General features: G+C 38.2%; 1 protein-coding gene across 1 annotated transcript in view; it reads left to right on the top strand.

Annotated features, from left to right (window-relative positions):
* LOC150076379 (ubiquitin carboxyl-terminal hydrolase 36-like) overlaps positions 1 to 22,616 on the top strand; it is a 334,558-nt gene that overhangs the window by 143,411 nt on the left and 168,531 nt on the right. The window contains exon 7 of the mRNA XM_090387341.1: positions 18,487 to 18,557. Within this exon, the coding sequence (XP_090243467.1) occupies positions 18,487 to 18,557 (71 nt within the window). The remainder of the gene's footprint in view (positions 1 to 18,486; positions 18,558 to 22,616) is intronic.

Raw genomic sequence — 22,616 nt, forward strand, 5'->3', positions numbered from 1 at the left:
AAAATATAGCAGGGAAAGTGAATAAAAATCTAAACCAAGGATATTTATCTGAAAAACATCGAATGAAATAACAATTTGTGGTGCAGCTCAAAATTACAATGCAATTTGAACAGGCAATGTGGATGGCTAATTTCATCATTTGATGATAATCTGACACAGTTTATATCATGATATTTAAGAAGAGCTATTCCGGTTGTAGAGATGTGATCCACTCTAGAAGAATGCAATGGTATTTCTTATTGGAAGTCATCTTCTGCAGGTCAATTTCAAGTCGCAGGAGTGCCTGTATTTTTGGAAATGTCTGGGCAGGTAAGAAAAAATCACATAATTTCAGACGATTATGTTTCAAAGTGTGAGTTTAGACCTCAAAAATGACAGAAGGTTGTGCCACTGACAGATATCCAGATGTTTGGAGGATTTATCACTTGTGTGAACATTTTTACATAGGAATTAAGTGTCTGATGTAAATTAACTTTGGGAACCTGGGTACATTTAGTTGCTCAGCCATTTCAGTTGAGGAGGTCAGCAGCACTTATGAGTGGCCCATTTCAGGGTCATATGTATACTGATTTCTGAAGTGAGGGTGAAGCAGATTCCCAAATTTCAGCAGCATATAATATTACCAGATAATCTGATTTGTAGATATCTGATAGTATGAGCAGCATCATTTATATGGAGTAAGTGTTGTCTCTCTCTCTCTCCAGTGCAAGGTGATAAATCATTTACAGAGTATTTTATGTGAGTAACATTAGCATTAGCATTAGCATTAGTAGAGGCATTTGATGCAAGAAAGCAAGCTTATGCAGCATCAGCCAAAAAAAAAAAAAAAACCCACTTCCACTTCACCCCTCTGTTCGTTCAAAATACCTGTCCAGCTGAGCCTTAAACTTATTTAGGCTATCAACCTCCACCACAAAGGATGGAAGTCTGTTCCACCAACCAACCACCCGCTGGCTAAAGGCAAATTTCCGCACGTCTATCCTACATCTGTCTTTCCTCAATTTGAATTTATGCCCTCTCAGGTGATTTTTCTGAGCTAGAGGAAGAATCCCATCAGCATTGAGCATGCTTAAACCATTCAAGGCTTTATACACCTCTATCAGATCACCTTGCTGGTGCCTAGTCTCCAGCCACTGTAATTTGCAAACTTAAGCCTTTCTTCGTAAGAGCACCCCTTTGTTCCATTCACTAATCTTGTTGCCCTTCTCTGTACTCGTTCCAGCAGCTCTACATCCTTCTTGAAATGAGGCCTCCAGACCTGTATACAGTACTCTAGGTGTGGCCTGACCATCGCCTTATACAATGGAATAATCACCTCCTTATCCCTGCTGGAAAAATTCCTGTATATCATTGACAATACTCCATGAGCTACTCTTGCAGCCCGTCTGCACTGCTCAGAGAACTTCATATCTGCCTGCACAACCACCCCCAAGTCCCTTTCATTCTCTACCACTGTCAGTGTAGTACCACAGAGTTGATACGTTGCTCTGGGGTTGCTGTTTCCCATGTGTAGTACTTTACATTTGTCAATGTTAAACTTCATTTGCCACCTCTCAGCCCATCTGCTCAACCTTTCCAGATCCTGTTGCAGCAGCATAGTGTCAGTAGTGTCCTTGACAACCCTGCCAACCTTTGTATCGTCTGCAAACTTGGACATTAAGCCCGATATACCATCATCAATATCATTTATAAATACAGAAAACAATAATGGACCCAACACTGAGCCCTGAGGGACTCCACTAATAACATCAGTCCACGATGAGCAGTGTCCATTGATTACCACTCTCTGTCTTCTCCCCCTCAACCACCCCTTTATCCATAGCAGCAATTTGCCTCCAATGTCACACTGTTCCAATTTGTGTAGCAGTCTTCCTTGTGCAACAGTATCAAAAGCCTTTCTAAGATCCAAGTATATAATATCAAAGTTATTCCCTGCATCCAGTTCTTTTGTGACTGCATCATAGTATCCAATCAAGTTAGTCAGGCAAGACTTCCCCTTAACAAAACCATGCTGTGTCTGAGCTATAACTGAAGTCTTGTCTAAATGATCCTGCAGTGCTTCTGTAACCCCAGGGACTCACATGTGGTGAGTATAGGCTTGGCACACCCAGGGTCCTGAACTGGATATCATCATTCTTCTCTTTATTGGTGATCTCTCTCTCTCTCTCTCTCTCTCTCTCTCTCTCTCTCTCTCTCTCTCTCTCTCTCTCTCTCTCTCTCTCTCACAGGGTTACTCAGAAATTTCTTTTGGCTGCTACAGCATAAGCCTCAAGCTTCCTTGTACTACATGGCTAATAATAATAGTATCAAATCTCAGCTTCAGATCAAAATAGATGCCAGAGTCCTTATGGCTAGTAACAACTGGGATAAGAGTGTGACAAACTGATGGTTGAATCACTGTTGATCGCTATTTGATTGAATAAATCATTATTGCAGCTTTATTTGGGTTAAGATTTAACCCGAATTACCATTGGATTTGTTGTATGTGGGATTAAAGTAAATAGCTTTATATCATTGGCATATATTATTGCATCATCATGGTTACACTTAAAAGGGATAAGTATAGCTGAAAACAGGAGGCAGAAAGAACTCCATCCTGTGGTGGTACTCCAGCACTGATCTTCTGGGTATAGTGGGACTTCATTGTGAAGTGGACACTTCTAGTCTTCAATAAGGAGGTGAAGAAAGCCAGTAGATCGCATTAATCCTGAAGAAATATTTCAGAAGGTTGAGAAGGGCTGTGATATCTAGGCTGTCAAAAGCAGCTTCAATATTAGCATACACAATTGCTAATTCAGATTTCGTTTAAGGTGTGAAGGATGGATGTCTGTGCTACCATGAGGTTTGTTATGGTTGATTTATATCTGACTGCAAACTGGAACTGTTTCTCTTTCTGAGGCAGGAGCTGCTGGCTTAATCCTGAAGCAAGTGCCTTTTCTGGTTGAAATAGGTCTGAAACCTTTTGAGCTTGTTGGCACTTGAACTTTTGGTAGTGAGACCACAGAATATTCATTCCATTGGGCAAAGAATACTCATGTGAAGAGGACAGTTGTAGATTGAGAGCAATGACTTAGGATGTAAGGCGTTTAATGATAAAATGTGGTATCTTATCTTGGCCTGTTGTAATTGATGGCCAGATGGAATTTATTGCATTTATAAGTTGCTCTCTGGTGATAGAAATGATAGAGGGTCATTAATAGGAGAAAAATCAGAGTGTTAGAGAGATAATACTACAGGAGTGGTATTGGTTTGGAATCTGGCATATGAATTTGGAATGTAGTCCAACCAATTATCTGCATCAGTATTTTTGAATTAAACATGCTGTGTCTGGTAGACAGTGATAGAGTATGGGGCTTTTTCCTTAGACAAGATAAATTCTTTGTATTTCTTTATGGCTGATGCCTTGGTTGGTTGAAAATAGCTCTTGCTCTGGAATACAGGATCCTATCTTGAGTGACACCAGAGATTTTCCACTGCATATAAAGGGACTGCTTATTGTCAAAACTACAATAAATCTTTGGTTTACCTGGTCCTCAGGGAAATGTAAACAGTTTAGTCTGATGCTTAGAGAGTGATTGTATATATATTCATCTCGTGATGAGATTAACTGCAAGGATTGGGTCACATCCTTTTAGCACATACCATGGAATACACTGTGCTGCCTCTAAATACTTATTGGAATCAAGAAAGGTTGGAGAAATTATGATCTTCTTCCGCACAGTATTATTGCTATTTTAGTCAGGCATAGACAATAAAAGGGAATCGCCAAAGAAGAAAAGAATGATGATATCCAGCTCAGGACCCTGGGTTTCCAAGCCCATAGTCACCAGTAGTGAGCCCCTGGGGTTGTATGAAGGAGGTTTCTTGTGGAATGTCGACTCTGTAAACACCCGAACAAAGAATCAGGTCGAGATGAAGTGCCTCTAGTTGTCTCATCATTGACTATTGTAATATTTAGTGGCAAGAGATTTGTTTATTAGTTGTCGTAGAAGAGTGCTCATATGTAGTGGAAGGTTAAAATCACCGCAGAGTAGATGAGCAGCGAAGGGATGTAATTTACTCATTATCCAGTCTGTAGCATCGTCTGTGGTATTGGGGGGGTGGGGTGTAAATTGCTGCAATCTCAATTAATAGACATTCAATTTCACTGTCATAAGTATGGTTTCAAAACTAAGGAGTTACTAGACGTGGTATGAACAAATTTAAAGTTGGTATCTTTACCTGGAGATCGGCATTTAAGGAATTGGTAGCAGATTTTCGAGAAGTTGAAGCTGATCGAGCAGGACAAGGTTTCTCAAAATGGAAAGTGGAATGCAATGTGCTATCATCGGCAAAACTATGGATTGGATTTCCAGTTAATGGAAGAAGGTCATTAATATACAAGAGGAAAAAGAGTGGGGGAAAGAACTGAACCTTGGAGGACACCGGCATTAGTGGAGAAGTTAGAAGACAGAGAGCCATCTACCATCACCCTCAATGAGCGATTAGAGAGAAAACTGGATAACCAATTACTAAAAACAGTTGGCAAACCATAAGATGGAAGCTTGTTTAGAAGACCTTTATGCCAAACACGATCAAAAGCCTTTGAGATGTCAAGAGCAACTACCTGTGTTTCACTGAACCTTTCCATTGAATTAGTCCATGAATGGGTAACATAAGCCAGAATATCACCAGTGGATCGACACTGACGGAATCCATACTGGCGATCGTTGATCAGATGGAAGGTTTCTAGGTAGTTTAAGAGTTGGCGGTTAATTGATTTCTCCATTACTTTAGAAAGAGTACAAGTAATTGCAATGGGATGATAATTGGATGGGAGGGATTTGTCACCCTTTTTAGGAACTCGCTGGATATGAGCAAATTTCCAAGCAGAAGGAAAAACACCTTTGGAATAAGAAAGTGAAAAAAGGCGGCAAAGAATAGGAATACGTTCAGGAGCACAGATTTTGAGAACAAGTGGAGAAATACCATCAGGAACTGGAGCTTTCTTTGCATCGAGATTCATCAAAATCCTTCAGATATCCTTTTGACGGAAGACCACAGGAGGCATTGAATGGAGTGTGTTGGGAATGGTGGAAGGTGTTTTACCAAGATCATTAATACATGAGCTGGAAGAAAAATGGGATGCTAGCAGGTCAGCTTTATCCTTGGCTGAATTGACAACAGAACCATCTGGTTTGGACAGAGGTGGGAGCAGAGATGGGCAAAAGTTGGGGCCAATAGCTTTGGCAAGAGACAAGAATGCTCGGCTACCATTAGGGCAAGAAGCAAGTTTTCTACTCTTAGCCTGTTCAAACTCTAGTTTGGACTGATTAATAACTGCTTTACAATTGTTGCGAGCTTTGGTGTAGGCAGAAAATGAAACTGAAGAATTAGAAACAAGCCAATTACGATATGCAACATTCTTCTCTTGAACAGCCTTAGCACATTTATTGGAAAACCAAGGTTTAGATGAAGCACGAGATTTTAAAGTGGAGTGTGGGATAAAGGATTCCATTGCTGCAAGAATAATTTCACTGACACGATCTGAACAAACGTTGACATCAGAAGTTTTGAAACAGTAATCCGACCAAGGAAAAGAAGAAAAGAAGTCTCGCAGGTCATCCCATTTTGCATTCTTGTAATGCCAAACAACACGAGGTTGGGAATAGCCATGAGATAAAGGTTCCATTGGAGAAGAGACAATCACCAAGTTGTGATCTGAAGTGCCTAAAGGACCTCTCACTTCAACTGTGTACTTAGAAGGGTTGTTTGTGAGAAAAAGATCAAGGGTATTGGCTGTATGATTAGGATTGTCCGGAATTCTTGTAGGTAAATGAACAATCTGTGCTAGGTCATTAGTAATTGCAAAAGCCTCAGCATCTCGACCTGCTGGGTCGGTGTGACTAGAAAACGGAAGCCATCTGGAGTTGTGAACATTAAAATCACCAAGGAAAATTACCTCACTGTTAGGAAAGTTGGACTGGAGAAAGTCAAGTTGCAAAGAGAGGAAGTCAAAGAGCTCCAAGTGATTAGTGGAGTTGGGAGAACGGTAGAGACAACAGATGAATTTGACACAATGAGGTATAGAGATTTTAAGCCAGAGAAGATCAAAGAGAGGAGAGAGGAGATTCCAAATTGCCAAGTCTCTGACAGGGAATATCAGAACGGACATATGCACAAGTACCACCTTTGAGGCGAAAGGAATCATACAGCGAATAATTTGGGCATCTGAGATGAGCAGTGGTTGAATAAACCAATAACTGAGATTCTGTCAGAAAAAGTACATGGGGTTTGGCAGACTGCAAGTGGAAATGGACATCGTTGAGATTAGAATTGAGACCACGTATATTTGTGAAATGAATTAGGAAGTGCTTGGGAGGTTTAGATCTTTTTGCAAATAAGCTTGCTCTATTATTTTGACAATTCATGGTGTATTCAATAGTAAGAAAAAGTGGGTGGGACATGCTGTATGAAGTAATGAAATTTTTGGATATGGCGTACACGTGGTAAGAATATACCCAGATCCTTGACATAACGTGTCCTCGACAATGCTCCCCGCATACACACTACTTGGACTCCCTCCAGTCACTATCTGGCAGAGTAGAGGTTGCAAGATTATACACTAGCTGATCCGGAAGCCTCCTAGAGTGTTACCAATAGGTTCGGTTCGGTGTACTAACTAGCGGCCAGCCTGCGAACACCGTTTTAGAGCTGTGCCCTCGAAATGTAAGGAATATTGGATCTCGCCACGACGTTCATCATAACCTTAAAAGTCATCAATCATACTGCATGATGGAAGAGATAGGGAAGGGTTGACTGGAACTTAGCTCTAGAGACTAAACATGGGTTCCACCACTTCAAGCATCCAATAAGCAAAGTGGTGGTATTTCACCGGTTGATGAGAGTCATCTACCACCTAGTACTGCCTAGTAACATAGAGGGGCAGCATTCCTCCATGTGGTGTGGGCACCACACCTGCTTATGTTGGTTCACACCTGGGTGGTCATCCACCATGTACTTGTGCATGGAGGTTATACCCAGGAGTACTAACAGTCCCACCATCATGAAGGTGCAAGCAATTATAAGTAGATTTGTATGATAAATGGCTTTTGTTTTATATTTGTGTGATTGCTCTTGAGAAACTGATAGCTCACATATAATATATATATTATACATAATATATAAACTCATGTTGGGGGGGATATCCCTCAGCTCCTGTAAATTCTCATTTTTTAATGCAGTGAGGTAGCTTGTGGGGCGTAGTGCTTGAGAGGAGCTGCTGTACAAAAATCATAACAATGGCCACTGATGGCAATACTAAGGTACAGGGAAATAAAAATTAATAAATAAATCCCCCCCCCAACACAACTTAGATTTGGTGTCCTCACCAAGCTTAACCATTAGTCCGTTTCTTTCATTAATACGGATATAGTGCCTTAAAAAGTCAAAAAGGAAATATTTTTTTATTTTTGATAAAAAGGAAATAAGATTTTTTGAAGATGAGGGAATAAGAAGGGGGGAGGGGATAAACTGCAACTCCTACGACTATATCAGTACAAAGTACCAACCAGCACAGAATCCAAAAGGACGTTTTCTGCCGCTAATTAAATATGTACCAAAATTAGATCCAGGTTAAACAATAACACACTATTGAGTTTCTTAAGAGCTCACTTAATTCGGACAGGTAATGTGGATGCTTTTTTGTTTTTAGAATAACTTAATTTTTTGCTAGAATATTTATGATTGTAATAAAAGTTTGATTTAAAATGTGAAGTCAAGTAATTACTTGTTTTTTCCTTACTTTATTGCACCTAATTGTCATCAAAATTTATTGCGAAAAATTATTTTTTTTTGGAATACCGGTTTCTTAAATTAAAAATACCGAAATACCGGTATTAAGATTTTGGCCAGTATTGTGAGCCCTAGGCGTAGCCCCTACTATATATTAATAATATATATTATATTTTTTAAACATTTATCATTACAGTACTTAATTTCTAGGATTTTATTTTTGGAAATAAAGTATTTTTATTTTTATATACTGCTGTTTGGTCAGTTGAGATAAAATTTGATTATACTGGTAATAAAATTTGTATTTACCAACATGTGGTAGAAAATGATGCCAGAAAGAAAGCTTATACAGCATCGGCCAAAAAAAAACACTTCTTATTTCACCCATCCATTCACTTCAAAAATTTGTCCAGTTTTTCCTTTAATTTATTTTCGTTTGTTCGGAAGTTTGTTCTACCAATCAACCAACTGCTGGCTAAAGGCAATTTTCCACACATCTGTTTGGCAATCATGCTTCCACAATCCAATGCCCTAAACATGTCAATCAGATCACCTTGCAGGAGCTTATTCTCCAGGCGCATAGTGCCTAGTCTCCCACTCAGTTTGCAGATCTGAAGCCTTTCTGGGGGGGGGGACAGCAGCCCTTTGTTCCCTTCACTAATCTCATTTCCCTTCTCTGCCTGCTCCAGCAGCTCTACATCCTTCCTAAAATGAGGCTTCCAGACCTATATGCAGTACTCAAGATGTGGCCTGACCATTGGGACAATGGAATAATCACCTTGTTATCCCTGCTAGCAAACTTCCTGTATATCATTGATAAAACCCTATGTGCTGTTCCTGGCAGCCTACCAGCACTGTCAGAGAACTTCATATATGACTGCACAATTACCCCCAGGTCTTTTTCATTTTCCGTTACCCTGAGTGTAGTACCACACAGTTGGTACATTAATCCCAGATTACTGCTACCTATGTACAGCACTTTGCATTTGTCAATGTTAAACTTCAGTTGCCACCTCTCAGCCCATCTGCCCAACTTTTCTAGATCCTCTTGCAGCAGCATACTGTCATTAACAATCCTGCCAACTTCGTATCGTCTGATATACCTTCATCAATATCATTAAACCTGATATACCTTCATCAATATCATTAAACCTGATATACCTTCATCAATATCATTAATAAATATGATAAACAACAGTGGGCCTGGCACCGAACCCTGGGGAACTCCACTGATAACATTAGTCCATGAAGAGTAGCATCCATTGATAACAACTCTGTCTTCTTCCACTCAACCATCCCTTTATCCATAGCAGTAACTTGTTCTTAATGCCACACTGCTCCAATTTGTACAGCAGTCTATTACGAGCAACAGTAACAAAAGCTTTCCTGAATTCCAAGTATATGATATCAAAATTATTTCTTGCATCCAATTCCTTTGTGACCACGTCATAGTATCCAAACAAATTGGTCAGACAAGATTTCCTCTTAACAAACCCATGCTGTGTCTGAAGTACAATTGCAGCCTTGTTTAAATGATCCTGCATTACTTCTTTTACCAGTGATGTTATTTTCCTTGGAACAGATTTAAAACTAACAGGTCTGTAATTACTCGTGTCACCCGTTGATCCCCTCTTTTGTGAATTGGGAATACATTTGCACATCTCCAGTCCATTGGGACCTCCCCTGAATCCAAGGATGCTCTCTTAATTATGGATAAGGATTTGCTTACTTCCTTTTTTGCCTCCCTTAATATAACTGCATCGATCCCATCCACCCCAGGTACTTTTCTTGTGTTTAACTTCAACAATTTCTCTTCCACTTTTCTCTAAGTTATTACAAAATCATTTAGCTCCCTGTTAGAGCTTGATAAAGATTTGGCAATCCCTTCCCTAATGATTTCCTTATATGTGAATGTAGATTAGCATTAGCATTAGTAGAGGAATTTGATGCAAGAAAGCAAGCTTATGCAGCATCAGCCAAAAGAAAAAAAAAAAACCCACTTCCACTTCACCCCTCTGTTCGTTCAAAATACCTGTCCAGCTGAGCCTTAAACTTATTTAGGCTATCAACCTCCACGACAAGGGATGGAAGTCTGTTCCACCAACCAACCACCCGCTGGCTAAAGGCAAATTTCCGCACGTCTATCCTACATCTGTCTTTCCTCAATTTGAATTTATGCCCTCTTAGGTGATTATTCTGAGCTAGAGGAAGACTCCCATCAGCATTGAGCATGCTCAAACCATTCAAGGCTTTATACACCTCTATCAGATCACCTCGCTAGTGCCTAGTCTCCAGACACTGTAATTTGCAAAACTTAAGCCTTTCTTCGTAAGAGCACCCCTTTGTTCCATTCACTAATCTTGTTGCCTTTCTCTGTACTCGTTCCAGCAGCTCTACATCCTTCTTGAAATGAGGCCTCCAGACCTGTATACAGTACTCTAGGTGTGGCCTGACCATTGCCGTATACAAGGGAATAATGACCTCCTTATCCCTGCTGGAAAAATTCCTGTATATCATTGACAATACTCCATGAGCTACTCTTGCAGCCCGTCTGCACTTCATATCTGCCTGCACAACAACCCCCAAGTCCCTTTCATTCTCTACCACTGTCAGTGTAGTACCACAGAGTTGATACGATGCTCTGGGGCTGCTGTTTCTCATGTGTAGTACTTTGCATTTGTCAATGTTAAACTTCATTTGCCACCTCTCAGCCCATCTGCTCAACCTTTCCAGATCCTGTTGCAGCAGCATAGTGTCAGTAGTGTTCTTGACAACCCTGCCAACCTTTGTATCGTCTGCAAACTTGGACATTAAGCTTGATATACCATCATCAATATCATTTAAAAATACAAAAAACAATAATGGACCCAACACTGAGCCCTGAGGGACTCCACTAATAACATTAGTCCACGATGAGCAGTGTCCATTGATTACCACTCTCTGTCTTCTCCCCCTCAACCACCCCTTTATCCAATATAAGATGCAATATACTCATTCAGTTTGTCAGCAACCTGAACAGGATCATCAAGTCAAATCATAAATATTGAGGTACCAATTTGATTCATCCCCTTCCTTCTAGTGTTTATATAAATTTTTGCTGCTGGTTTTTTTTTTTTTTTTTGCATTCTTTGCCAAAGATTAATCTGCCTTTTCTTGTCTGACCTCATTTGTGAGTTGATTACAGACTAACCTATACAAAGGGTACTAGGAAAGTTTTGCAATACAGCTTTGTTTATTTAATTTTTTCAAAGTAATTTCCTCTACATTCAATACACCTCTCCATCCTCCGAAACCAATCTTTAAACCAGTTCTGCCAAGTTTCGCTAGGGAGTAAAGCACACTCGTTGTCCCAAGCCCGTAGAAGGTCCTCATCACTGGAAAACCGCCTCCCTTTTAGCTTCATTTTCACATGCGGGAACAGTGCAAAATCGCAGGGAGCAAGGTCTGGACTGTAGGGAGGGTGCTCGAGAAGTTTCAGTCCTGTCGTGGTCAAATATTCGGTGCAGGCTTTGGCGCGGTGAGCTGGAGCATTATCGTGATGGAGGTACCAGGTGTCCATTCTTGACTTTGGCCGCAGGTTCTTCATAGATCCAATGACTTTAGGCAGGCATTATTCAGTATACCACTTAGCTGTGACTGTCTTCTGCGTGTCCAAACGACACGTTCCACAATTCCACTCGATTTGAAAAATACAGCTATCATTTTCTTCTTTACAGATCGGGATTTTCTGACAATTACGGGTGTGTCGTCATCATCAAAGATCCAAACTTTGTTTTGAGCCTTGGTCGGCAGATCGTAATAGTACAGCCAAGTCTCGTCACCTGTCACGATGTTGTTCACATACCGAGATTGTCCCTTATCAAACTTTTTTAACATCTCCCGGCACCAAGTCACACGTCGTGTCATCTGCTCTTCAGTCAGTTGATGCGGCACCCAGAGAGAACAAAGTTTCTTCATGTGCAAATGATCTTGCAGAATCGAAGGAATTGCTGGTGCATTTAGGCCCAAAGTATCCTCTATCTGTTGGTAGGTCACTCTTCTGTTTTTGTCAAGCATTTTCCTCACAGCAGTAATGTTTTCCTCCGTAACTGATGTTCGTGGCCTTCCCGGCCTCTCAGAATCCTCCAGAGTGAAATTTCCCCTTTGGAATTCTCTATACCACCTGAATATCATTGTACGATGTGGACAATCACCATCTAGTGCAAGAGTCATTTCTTCTAAGCACTGGTCTATGGTTAAACCACGCACGAAATTATACCGCAAAACTGTCCTTATCTCATTTCGTGACCACGATGCCATCGCAAGCACTTTACACTCTCACTACTAATGAATAACTGAGCCCATCGACTTGGCGCGGCGGCTACTATGCACGTATGAACATGTCTCAACATGCAACAACAAGCAGCTTCCTGTGATTCATTGTTGCATCATATTGCAAAACTTTCCTAGTACCCTTTGTATCTACCATAAGCTTCTTCACCCAATATAATTTATATGCATTTCATGCACTTTTCTTCCCTGCCATTTAGGCCTATACCTTGAAGAGTTTTTCTTAGTTGATATGAAAAGCTTAATAACTTTTATAATTAATTCCTTGAATGCTTCCCATTTAGAATTTGCTGTTAATAGCACCATCAGTTGGTCCCACTATATAGAATTTAAAAACTGTCTGACACCACTGTTGCCACCTTTAGAAAATCAAAAATCCTCCATTTACCCTTGATGGTAATTACATCTTTAAGTAAATTCCAAATCAAGATCAAGAATATTTCTCTCTCTTGTTGCCTCTCTAACATGCTGATGTAGAAATCAGTCATCCAATAAATCCACAAAAATCTTGATATTGTTTGAGCAACTAATCTACAAGTTCCAGTCAATATCTGAAAAGTTAAATTCCCCATTATAAGACATTCTGATTTACTGGCTCACTCTATTTCTCTGTACATTTGGTTGTTGTATTCATTAAAGTCATTCGGTCTATAACACACTCCTCTCATTTTGCTTTCCCAATTTTCCCAAATTTTGCTTTCCCAATGCTTATGTCACACAAAATTGACTCAACACTACACTAGTCACCCATGTTAACTGGATGCACTGCTTTAGATTTGTGCTTCTTAACTAAAGCATAACCCCCCCTCCTCTCCTGTCTGTTCTTTCAGTATACATTGTACTCCCGATATTCAAATTCTGCATAAGCAAATTTTAATATAAGATCTTTAATTATTTATTTTGCATGTGTTGTAATTTATTTTGATAAGGACCTTTTACCAAAAGAAATTTTGATAAGGAATTTCTTATCAAAATTTCTTTTGATAAGAAATTCCCAAAAACCACAAAGCCTCACAGGATCTAAGGGATCCAGTACTGTACCCACACACACACACACTTATATATTTGTTATCTCTATAGAGGTTGGAAGAGAACATCTGTATGAAAATGATATATCCAAGTGAAGCTACAAAGTACACAAATAATTATAATTAAACTTAAAATATATACATATAACAGTATTAATGTTTAAATTGTGTAATATCTATATAGTAGTAGTAGTAGTAGAGGCATGTGATGCAAGAAAGCAAATGTATGAGCTTATGCAGCATCAGCCAAAAAAAAAAAAATCACACCATTCCCTCCAAATGCCTGTCCAGTTCCTCCTTAAATTTATTCAACCTATCAACTTCCACAACGTCAGATGGAAGTTTGTTCCAGCAATTAACCACCTGCTGGCTAAAGGCAAATTTCCGCACATCTATTCTACATCTGTCTTTTCTTAATTTGAATTTATGCCCCCTTAGGTTCGTAATCTGAACAAGTGGAAGGATCCCATCAGAATTCAGCGTGCTCAACCCATTCGAGGCCTTATATACCTCAATCAGATTACCGCGCAGGTGCCTAGTCTCCAGCCACTGCAATTTGCAGAACTTAAGCCTCTCTTGGTAAGAGGATCCCTTCATTCCCCTCACCAATCTTGTTGCCCTTCTCTGTACACGCTCAAGTAAATCTACATCCTTTCTAAAATGAGGCCTCCAGACCTGTATGCAGTACTCAAGGTGTGGCCTGACCACTGCCTTATACAGAGGGATAATCACCTCCTTTTCCCTGCTAGCAAAATTCCTATATATCATTGACAAAACCCCATGACCTGCCCTGGCAGCCTGTCTGCATTACTCAGAAAACTTCATACCTGCCTGCACAATTACTCCCAGGTCTTTTTCATTTTCTACCACCTTAAGTGTAGTACCACACAGTTGGTACGTTTCTCTGGGGTTACTTCTACCCATATGTAGTACTTTGCATTTGTCAAGGTTAAACTTCAGTTGCCACTTCTTAGCCCATATGCCCAAATTATCTAGATCCTGTTGCAGTAGCACACTGCCATTACTGTCATTAACAACCCTGCCAACCTTTGTATCATCTGCAAACTTCGACATTAAGCCTGATATACCTTCATCAATATCATTGATAAATATACAAAACAACAGTGGACCTAACACTGAACCCTGTGGGACTCCACTAATAACATTAGTCCAAGAAGAGCAGCACCCATTGATTACCACCCTCTGTCTTCTAGCACTTAACCATCCTTTTATCCATTGTAGCAACTTACCCTTAATACCATTCTGCTCCAATATGTCTTATTAATGTATAAGACATATTGCTGTATACTGTGTAATCTCAATGCTTTTTAAGGGTCAACCCATCAAGACCAAAAGAAAAGATTGCAATATGCAAGGTTCCCTGTTCCTATAATAATCATTATGTAGGCAATAATACATACTTTAAAGGTTAAATTTTTAATTTAGATTTCGTGGTTAAGCCAAGTGAATACTACATAGTTATAATATTATTGTTTGCATACTAATTATGGTTGACTCATAATAAATGCAATGTAATACACCTGAAACTTTATTAAAATAATAATAAAATAAGACAGGATAAAATCTGTTATAAAAATAAAACACACTGACTGTAAAGTTAAAAGCAGTAAAATGATATATGAAATTAAAATATACAAAATTAAAATACAGTAAGACCCCCGTATCCGCAGGGGATACATTCCAAGACCTACTGTGGATTGCTGAAATTGCAGATATAACATGATTTTCTTGAACATACATAGATAACCCCAGGGGCTCACATCTGGTGAGTATGGGCTTGGCAAATCCAGGGTCCTGAGCTGGATATCATTATCGTTCTCTTTCTTGGTGATTCCTTTCTGCTTGTGACTCGGGAATTTTTTTTTTGGCTGGTGCAGCATAAGCCTCAGGCTTCCTTGTACTATATGGCTAATAATAATAATATAATAAAGTTTAATTGATAAATTAAACACACAGTAAGACATTACCAACATTAAATATGTTGGTAATGTGTTACTGTGTGTACAGCAGTAAGACATTACTAAAAGTACAGCAGACTCTCGAATTAACGAGATTGGATTAACCGGGACACTTCAAGACTCCAAATTTAAAAAAAAAAAAAAAAATCAACCAGAAATCATAAAATTCAAGTAATAACTAGAATAGGTATAAACAGATATTTTGCAAGTCATAAATAAGCAACAAGAACCGATGTTATAAGTCATCATTGGGAGATTAGTGTACCTATTATCTTGCAATCCCCGCTGTCTTCACACCTACCCCTCAAAACAAAAAAAAAAAAAAGAAAAAGATCAAATGTTTAGTTTGATTTAGTGTGTCGCGTCGATTGTTGTGTTCCATCGCACTGAAAAGGACAAATTTTGTTTCGTTATTTGTGGGTCAGGGATGACAGATTTTTTTTTTTTTTTTTTTTGTTAAGAAATCATGAAAATGATGGGCAAACGCAAGAGTTGTGCTTTCAACTTAAACAAAAACTTGAAATTATTCAAAAGTTTGAAAATGGTGCATCTGTTAAATCTCTAAAGAACCATTATAATGTTGATGACCAAGCCATACACAACATTGTAAAAAATAAAGGGAAGCATCATATTGGACACACGATTAGTACTTGTTAAGTTTTTTCTTTTTTTTTTTTTTTCCGTGGTTAACCATGGGTAACTGAATCAGCGGATATGGGGGCACAACTGTATATGAAATTAAAATATACAAAATTAAAAGTGATAAAAACAACTGTAGCTTTCAAAGGCGACTGCCTCCGTTGTTCACAGTAAAACTTAACTGTCATGATACATCCTTAAATAACATCATCAAGATCATGGCTTGCAGCACGTGTTACCATAGAAGCATGGTCATTATCCTCCACATGTGCATGGGGACCAAAAATGGCTCGAGAGCATGCCAGATGAAACCGTTTATCCCGTCCAAGAATTACGGTTTCAAAGAGGGGATGAATATCGACTCCCCTATCTCTGTTGATGGTATTATGTTCCAAAGAACAAATCCACAAGCTCTCAAGCCATGCTCCTATGGTAACACATGCTGCGAGCCATGATCCTGCTGATATTATTTAAGGATGTGGTATGGCAGTTAAGTTTTACTGTTAACAAAGGAGGCTGTTGCCTTTGAAAGCTACAGTTGTTTTTATCGCTTTTAATTTTGCATATTTTAATTTTATCTATAATTTTATTGCTTTTTACTTGAGAGTCAGTGTTTTTTATTTTTACAACAAATTTTATTCCGTCTTATTTTATTATTATTTAATAAAGTTTCAGTCATAGATGGTTTGTGTGTTGCATTGCAGCGAGTCAGAACTTTTCCAACCCGAGAGGCCTATTTGAAGAATTAATTATGGTTGACCCAACAGAGAATCATATTTGAAGATTATTCCAAAATGATATATATACAAACAAAAAAGTGAAACATTTACTATTTCCAAGCAGAGAAATAATGAAATGAAGAAGCTTTTCTCATTATGTAGAAGAACGGTGAGCATTACATGTTGTTGCACAATGCAATACTTGTATGAAAATGAACATAGAGCTGAAGGGGCAGAAGTGGCTTCTATTTTGGATTCTGTGAATTATATAAAATGTAATGAAATAAAATAATAAAGTGCATAAAGTTATGTAGTGTGTTTATATTAAGGCAGGGGTGGCAAGGGGCGAAAACAGATAAAATTCTGAAACAGATAATTAAATAAGTACATAATTCTGAAATCTACCAATACTTACTATAATATTAATAATTATCATTGCACTGTTATTATTATATGCTTATAATAATACTACTAAATTCTGAGAAAGATTAATAAACATAAGAAAGCAATATAGAAAATCAAATATTGTTAAAAACAGATATATTTAAAAGTCAATGTGAAACTATATCATGACATGAATACTGCCCACATGGCCACACAGTGTGAAGTGCATGCTGGTCATAGGTTGGATATTCCTCTGTTAAGGTCAGTTGTAGTTACGAGATAATAGCTATGTAGGTACAGATTTGCAATAATGCAGAATTTTAGGCTACACATGATTATTTCTTTGATTTAATGGCTAATGGCATTCCATCAGAGACAAAATTGTAAAAAGTACATAGGAATGCTGTGGAACTCTTGCACAAACTATTTTGCAAAGTTCCTTATCAATTTCTTGGAATAAAAAGCTTAGGTCCTGTTGTTATTTATTTATTATTTTTTTTTTTTTTTGTGTAAACTGAATCCTTAATAATACCCCCATTAGAAAAAGTCTAGTAGGGATAAAGTCAGATGACCGCAGTAAATTTCAATAGACTCATGTCTCCAGATCACTACTATCAGTTGCAATATACAGGCACTGACAATTACAAAATGAGGTGGAACACCATCATGAAAATAACAGTTAATCAAAAGTTTCATGATGCATTCTCACACCAGGTAGGTTTGTTATTGTTCCTTTCAAAAAAAAGTAATAATACCCCGGTACACTAACACTCAAAATACCAACCCAGATTCATACTTAGCAGGCTCAGTTGCATCTTTATTTTAATATGGGGATTCTCAATATAGCAATAAATACAATTATGGCAATTGACATGACTGGATAGTTTGAAGTTGGAATCATCTATCACAATTAATAATAAATCACAATTTATTATATAAAAGCACTTGGTTATATCCATGCATAAACATCTTTCATTACTATCCTAAAGTAGTGGGCACCAGAAATGCTCCTCCTCCTAATAATCATCGCTGCGTGCAGCCACATTCATCCAGCAGGTTGTGGCACAAAAGCAATTCAGGTTACCACCTGCTTGTTATTCACCGCATCGTTCCTGCTGGCCTTCAGTTCCCACAACTGAAACTGATTAAAACATCCATATAGCACTGAAAGGTCAATGCTATATGGATATTTTGATCATTTGAGTGGCCATAACTTATGATGGTGACAAGATGAACCTCCACCAATCCTAGAAACCGTACAGCAACACAAGGAAAGGTTGTTTTTAAGGAAATAAATGCCATTAGTCCATAAGTATATTTATTCTATGCTATACAGTCAGTGCCAGAACTTTAAGAGACAAGAAATATTTTTTCTCAAAAGTTCTAGCACCGACAGTATATTTTGTGTACATTGCTATTGAAATTTTTGATTAAAAAGGAGGATTCTGTTAATAATTTTTAGCATTTTGAAAACAGATTATTGAAATATATTCTAATTTAAATACTGACTAGTCATATTTAGCTACATCAGTGACTTTTGTTTCAGTTGTAATTAAACTTAAAATTAATATTACTGTAATTAATGTTATAGAATTTTTTGGATGTATTTTATACTAATATATAAATTATTGTTAGAAAGTTAGATGCAGCTATCAAGGAGACTACTGTTATAAATCAAATATTTGGCGGTTATCATAGAAGTCAAGGTAAGCTGATTATAGCTATTTTCTGTTTCATGTTATGAACTTAAAATCATTATATGTTTTTCTGAGTGCTAAAATTTAAAATTTATTTTCACCTTTGCACGAAAGAATTAAATTGTGAGAAATAAGTTTAGTTAGCTTTGGTTTATCAAAAGTTGCATGACCACTTCAAATCATTGTGCATTTTTTCTCTTGAATGGGCAGAATAAAAAATAAAGAGTGAGCATAATATTGGAGCATAAATTATTTAATTGCATCAGCACTCGATAAAAGTGGCTGCCGTGGCAACTAAGAAAGTCAGGTTGGCAACTAGTATTTTACAGAGATGTCTACACTGTGATGTTGAACTGGCAGATCTCTGTTTTTCAATTTCCATGGTCTGAACCTTTCGGGGATTGGCACACCTTTTGACAAAGGTACAGTATGATGGATTCTTAGTACAGATGCTAAACCATTTACAGAATTATTTTATGGAATGAATCTTGTTTGAACGAATGAGACAAAGACTAGCTTGATCTGTGATATCTGGTATTCATTAGAATAACATGAACATTAAAGTTTTTTAATTAGTTGATTATTTCAGAACTGCACTTTATCGTTTTTTAATTGATCAGGAAGGAAATAAGTAAATATTCAAAGATTGTTTATTTCTTAAAAATGATATTTTTTGTTGTTGTACTTTTTATGATACACTGCAATGAATCTGAGTTTAAAGTCAAGAATAAGAACAAAGTTTTATTCTTTAAATATGAAGAGGAAATATGAAAAATAAACCAGAAATATGAAAAATATGAAATATGAAAAATAAACAAGATGGGATCTTTGTTCGATGAAAACATTTGAACTTAGTTATCAGAAACAGTGGTGATTCCATTGTATAACGCAATGATTAAGCCACATCTAGAATACTACATACAGGTTTGGAAACCTCATTTTAGGAAAGAAATAGATCTGTTGGAAAGGCTACAGAGAATAACAAGATTATTGGGGTATAAAAGGATATTTTTTTTCTATGAAAACCCCAAACACGAAGAGGTATAAGAACCTATAGTACTTAGTACCATGCTTGGGTTGGAGGTTGAGAAGATGAAAGAAGATATTTATTGACATTAGACTTGAACTTCTGTAGACTGTAATTTTCAGGAAATACGTATGAAAAAGTTGTTCCAGAAAACGGCAGGTGAATGAATAAATGAGGAAGATGAAAAGTTGGTTCTGTGAGTTTGAAGTTGGACAGTAAATGGATGTTGGCTAGTGGTAGCACATGTTCGGACTGTTTTGAAAGAGAGAGAGCGGAAATTATGGAAGCCAATTCAGAAGAACAGTGCCCATAGAAGTATCTGTAGAAAAGGCATGCATCAGAAACAGTACATCCAAGAGACAGCGAGTGGAGAGACTCAGTTAGAGATGAGTCATTAATTAACCTAACTGCCCTATTCTGAATGTAATCTAGAAGCCTGAGAGAGGTTTTGGGGGCACTGCCCCAGATGTGGGAACAATATTCCAAGGTAGGGCAGTTTTTGCAATTTGTACAGAGTGAACAGCTGTTTGGAAGAAAAGTAACACTGATAGCGAAAGAGAAAATCAAGTTTTTTAGATGCAGAGGAAGCAATATTTGTAATGTGCTTGTGCCAAGAAAGATTAGAAGTTAGGGTAATCCCCAAAAGAGATATATCATTTTGCCTAGAAATCGGAGGGTCACCAAAGATAAGCATAGGAGCAGAAGAATCCTTTTTGCGAGATATAAGACAAGACTGAGTTTTAGAAGGATTGAAATCAACTAAGTTGTCTTTGCCCCACTGGAGAATTACCTGGAGATTGACATTGAAGAAATTGGTTGCGGATATTCGAGAAGTTGAAGCTGATTGAGCAGGGCAAGGTTTCTCAAAATGGAAAGCGGAATGCAATGTGCTATCATCGGCAAAACTATGGATAGGATTTCCAGTCAGTGGAAGAAGGTTATTAATATATAAGAGGAAAAGAGGTTTTTTTTTTTTTTTTTTTAAGGAGCATTAGCAACTAAGGCCATATTGCTCCGGGGATATGCGGTGATCATTCTCTGACCTTTCCGCATCCTACATATTTTGTGGGCACGGGCTCGAACCCCTGTCTAATCAAGAAGCGTGTGCTACGCACTGCTGCTCCTGCCCACCTGGCTACGGAGGCGCCAGGAAAAGAGTGAGGGAAAGAACTGAACCTTGGGGGACACCAGCATTAGTGGAGAAGACAGAGAGCCATCTACCATCACCCCCCAGTAAGCAATCAGAGAAAAAACTGAATAACCAATTACAAAAAACAGTTAGCAAACCATAAGATGGAAGCTTGTTTAAAAGACCTTTATGCCAAACACGATCGAAAGTCTTTGAGATGTCAAGAACAACTACTTGTGTTTCAACGAACTATTCCATTGAATTTGTCCATAAATGGGTAACATAAGCCAGAATATCACCAGTGGATCGACACTGACAGAATCCATACTGGCAATCGTTGATCAGACGGAAGGTTTCTAGGTAGTTTAAGAGTTGGTGGTTAATTGATTTCTCCATTACTTTAGAAAGAGTAGAATTGCAATGGGACGATAGTTGGATGGGAGGAATTTGTCACCCTTCTTAGGAACTGGCTGGATATGAGCAAATTTCTAAGCAGAAGAAAAAACACCTTTGGAATAAGAAAGTGAAAAAAGGTGGCAAAGAACAGGAGTAAGTTCAGGAGCACAGGTTTTGAGAACAAGTGGAGAAATGCCATCTGCACCTGGAGCTTTCTTAGCATCAAGATTCGTCAAAATCCTTCTGACATCCTTTTTACGGAAAACCACAGGAGGCATTGAATGGAGAATGTTGGGAATGATAGGAGGTGTTTTACCAAGATCATTAATACAGGAGTTGGAAGAAAAATAGGTTGCTAGCAGGTGAGCTTTATCCTTGGCTGAAGTGACAACAGAACCATGTGGTTTTGACAGAGGTGTGAGCAGAGATGGGCAAAAGTTGCGGCCAATAGCTTTGGCAAGAGACCAGAATGCTTGGTTACCATTAGGGCAAGAATCAAGTTTTCTACACTTAGCCAGTTCAAAATCTAGTTTGGACTGATTAATAACTACTTTACAATTGTTGCGAACTTTCGTGTGAGCAGAAAATGAAACTGAAGAATTAGAAACAAGCAATTATGATATGTAACATTCTTCTCTTGAACAGCCTTAGCACATTTATTGGAAAAGCAAGGTTTAGGTAAAGGACGAGATTTGAAAGTGGAGTGTGAAATAAAGGATTCCATTCCTACAAGAATAATTTCACTGACATGATCTGAGCAAATGTTGACATCAGAAGTTTTTAAACAGTAATCCGACCAAGGGAAAGAAGAAAAGAAATCTTGCAGGTCATCCCATTTTGCATTTTTATAATGCCAAACAATACGAGGTTGAGAATACCCATGAGATAAAGGCTCCATTGGAGAAGAAACAATCACCAAGTTGTGATCTGAGGTGCCTAAAAGACCACTTACTTCGACCATGTACTTAGAAGGGTTGTTTGTGAGAAAAAGATCAAGCGTGTTGGCTGTATGGTTAGGATTGTCTGGTATTTTTGTAGGTAAATGAACAATCTGTGCAAGGTCATTAGTAATTGCAAAAGCCTCAGCATCTTGACCAGCTGGATCGGTGTGACTAGAAAACGGAAGCCAGCTGGCGTTGTGAACATTAAAATCACCAAGGAAAATTACCTAACTGTTAGGAAAGTTGGACTGGAGAAAGTCAAGTTGCAAAGAGAGGAAGTCAAAGAGTTCCAAGTGATTAGTGGAGCTGGGAATGGTAGAGACAACAGATCAATTTGACAGAATGAGGTAGAAAGATTTTAAGCCAAAATCAAGTCTCTGACAGGGAATATTGGTATGACTCATGCACAACTATCACCGTTGAGGCAAAAGGAATCATACAGTGAATAATTTGGGCAACTGAGATGAGCAGTGGTTGAATAAACCAATAACTGAGATTCTATCAGTAAAAGTCCATGGGGTTTGGCAGATTGTAAGTGGAAATGGACATCATTGAGATTAGAACTGAGATCACGT

This window comes from Mastigoproctus giganteus, chromosome 13, assembly GCF_048544385.1.
Source record: "Mastigoproctus giganteus isolate SK-2022 chromosome 13, ASM4854438v1, whole genome shotgun sequence".
In the NCBI taxonomy this organism is placed as follows: domain Eukaryota; kingdom Metazoa; phylum Arthropoda; class Arachnida; order Uropygi; family Thelyphonidae; genus Mastigoproctus; species Mastigoproctus giganteus.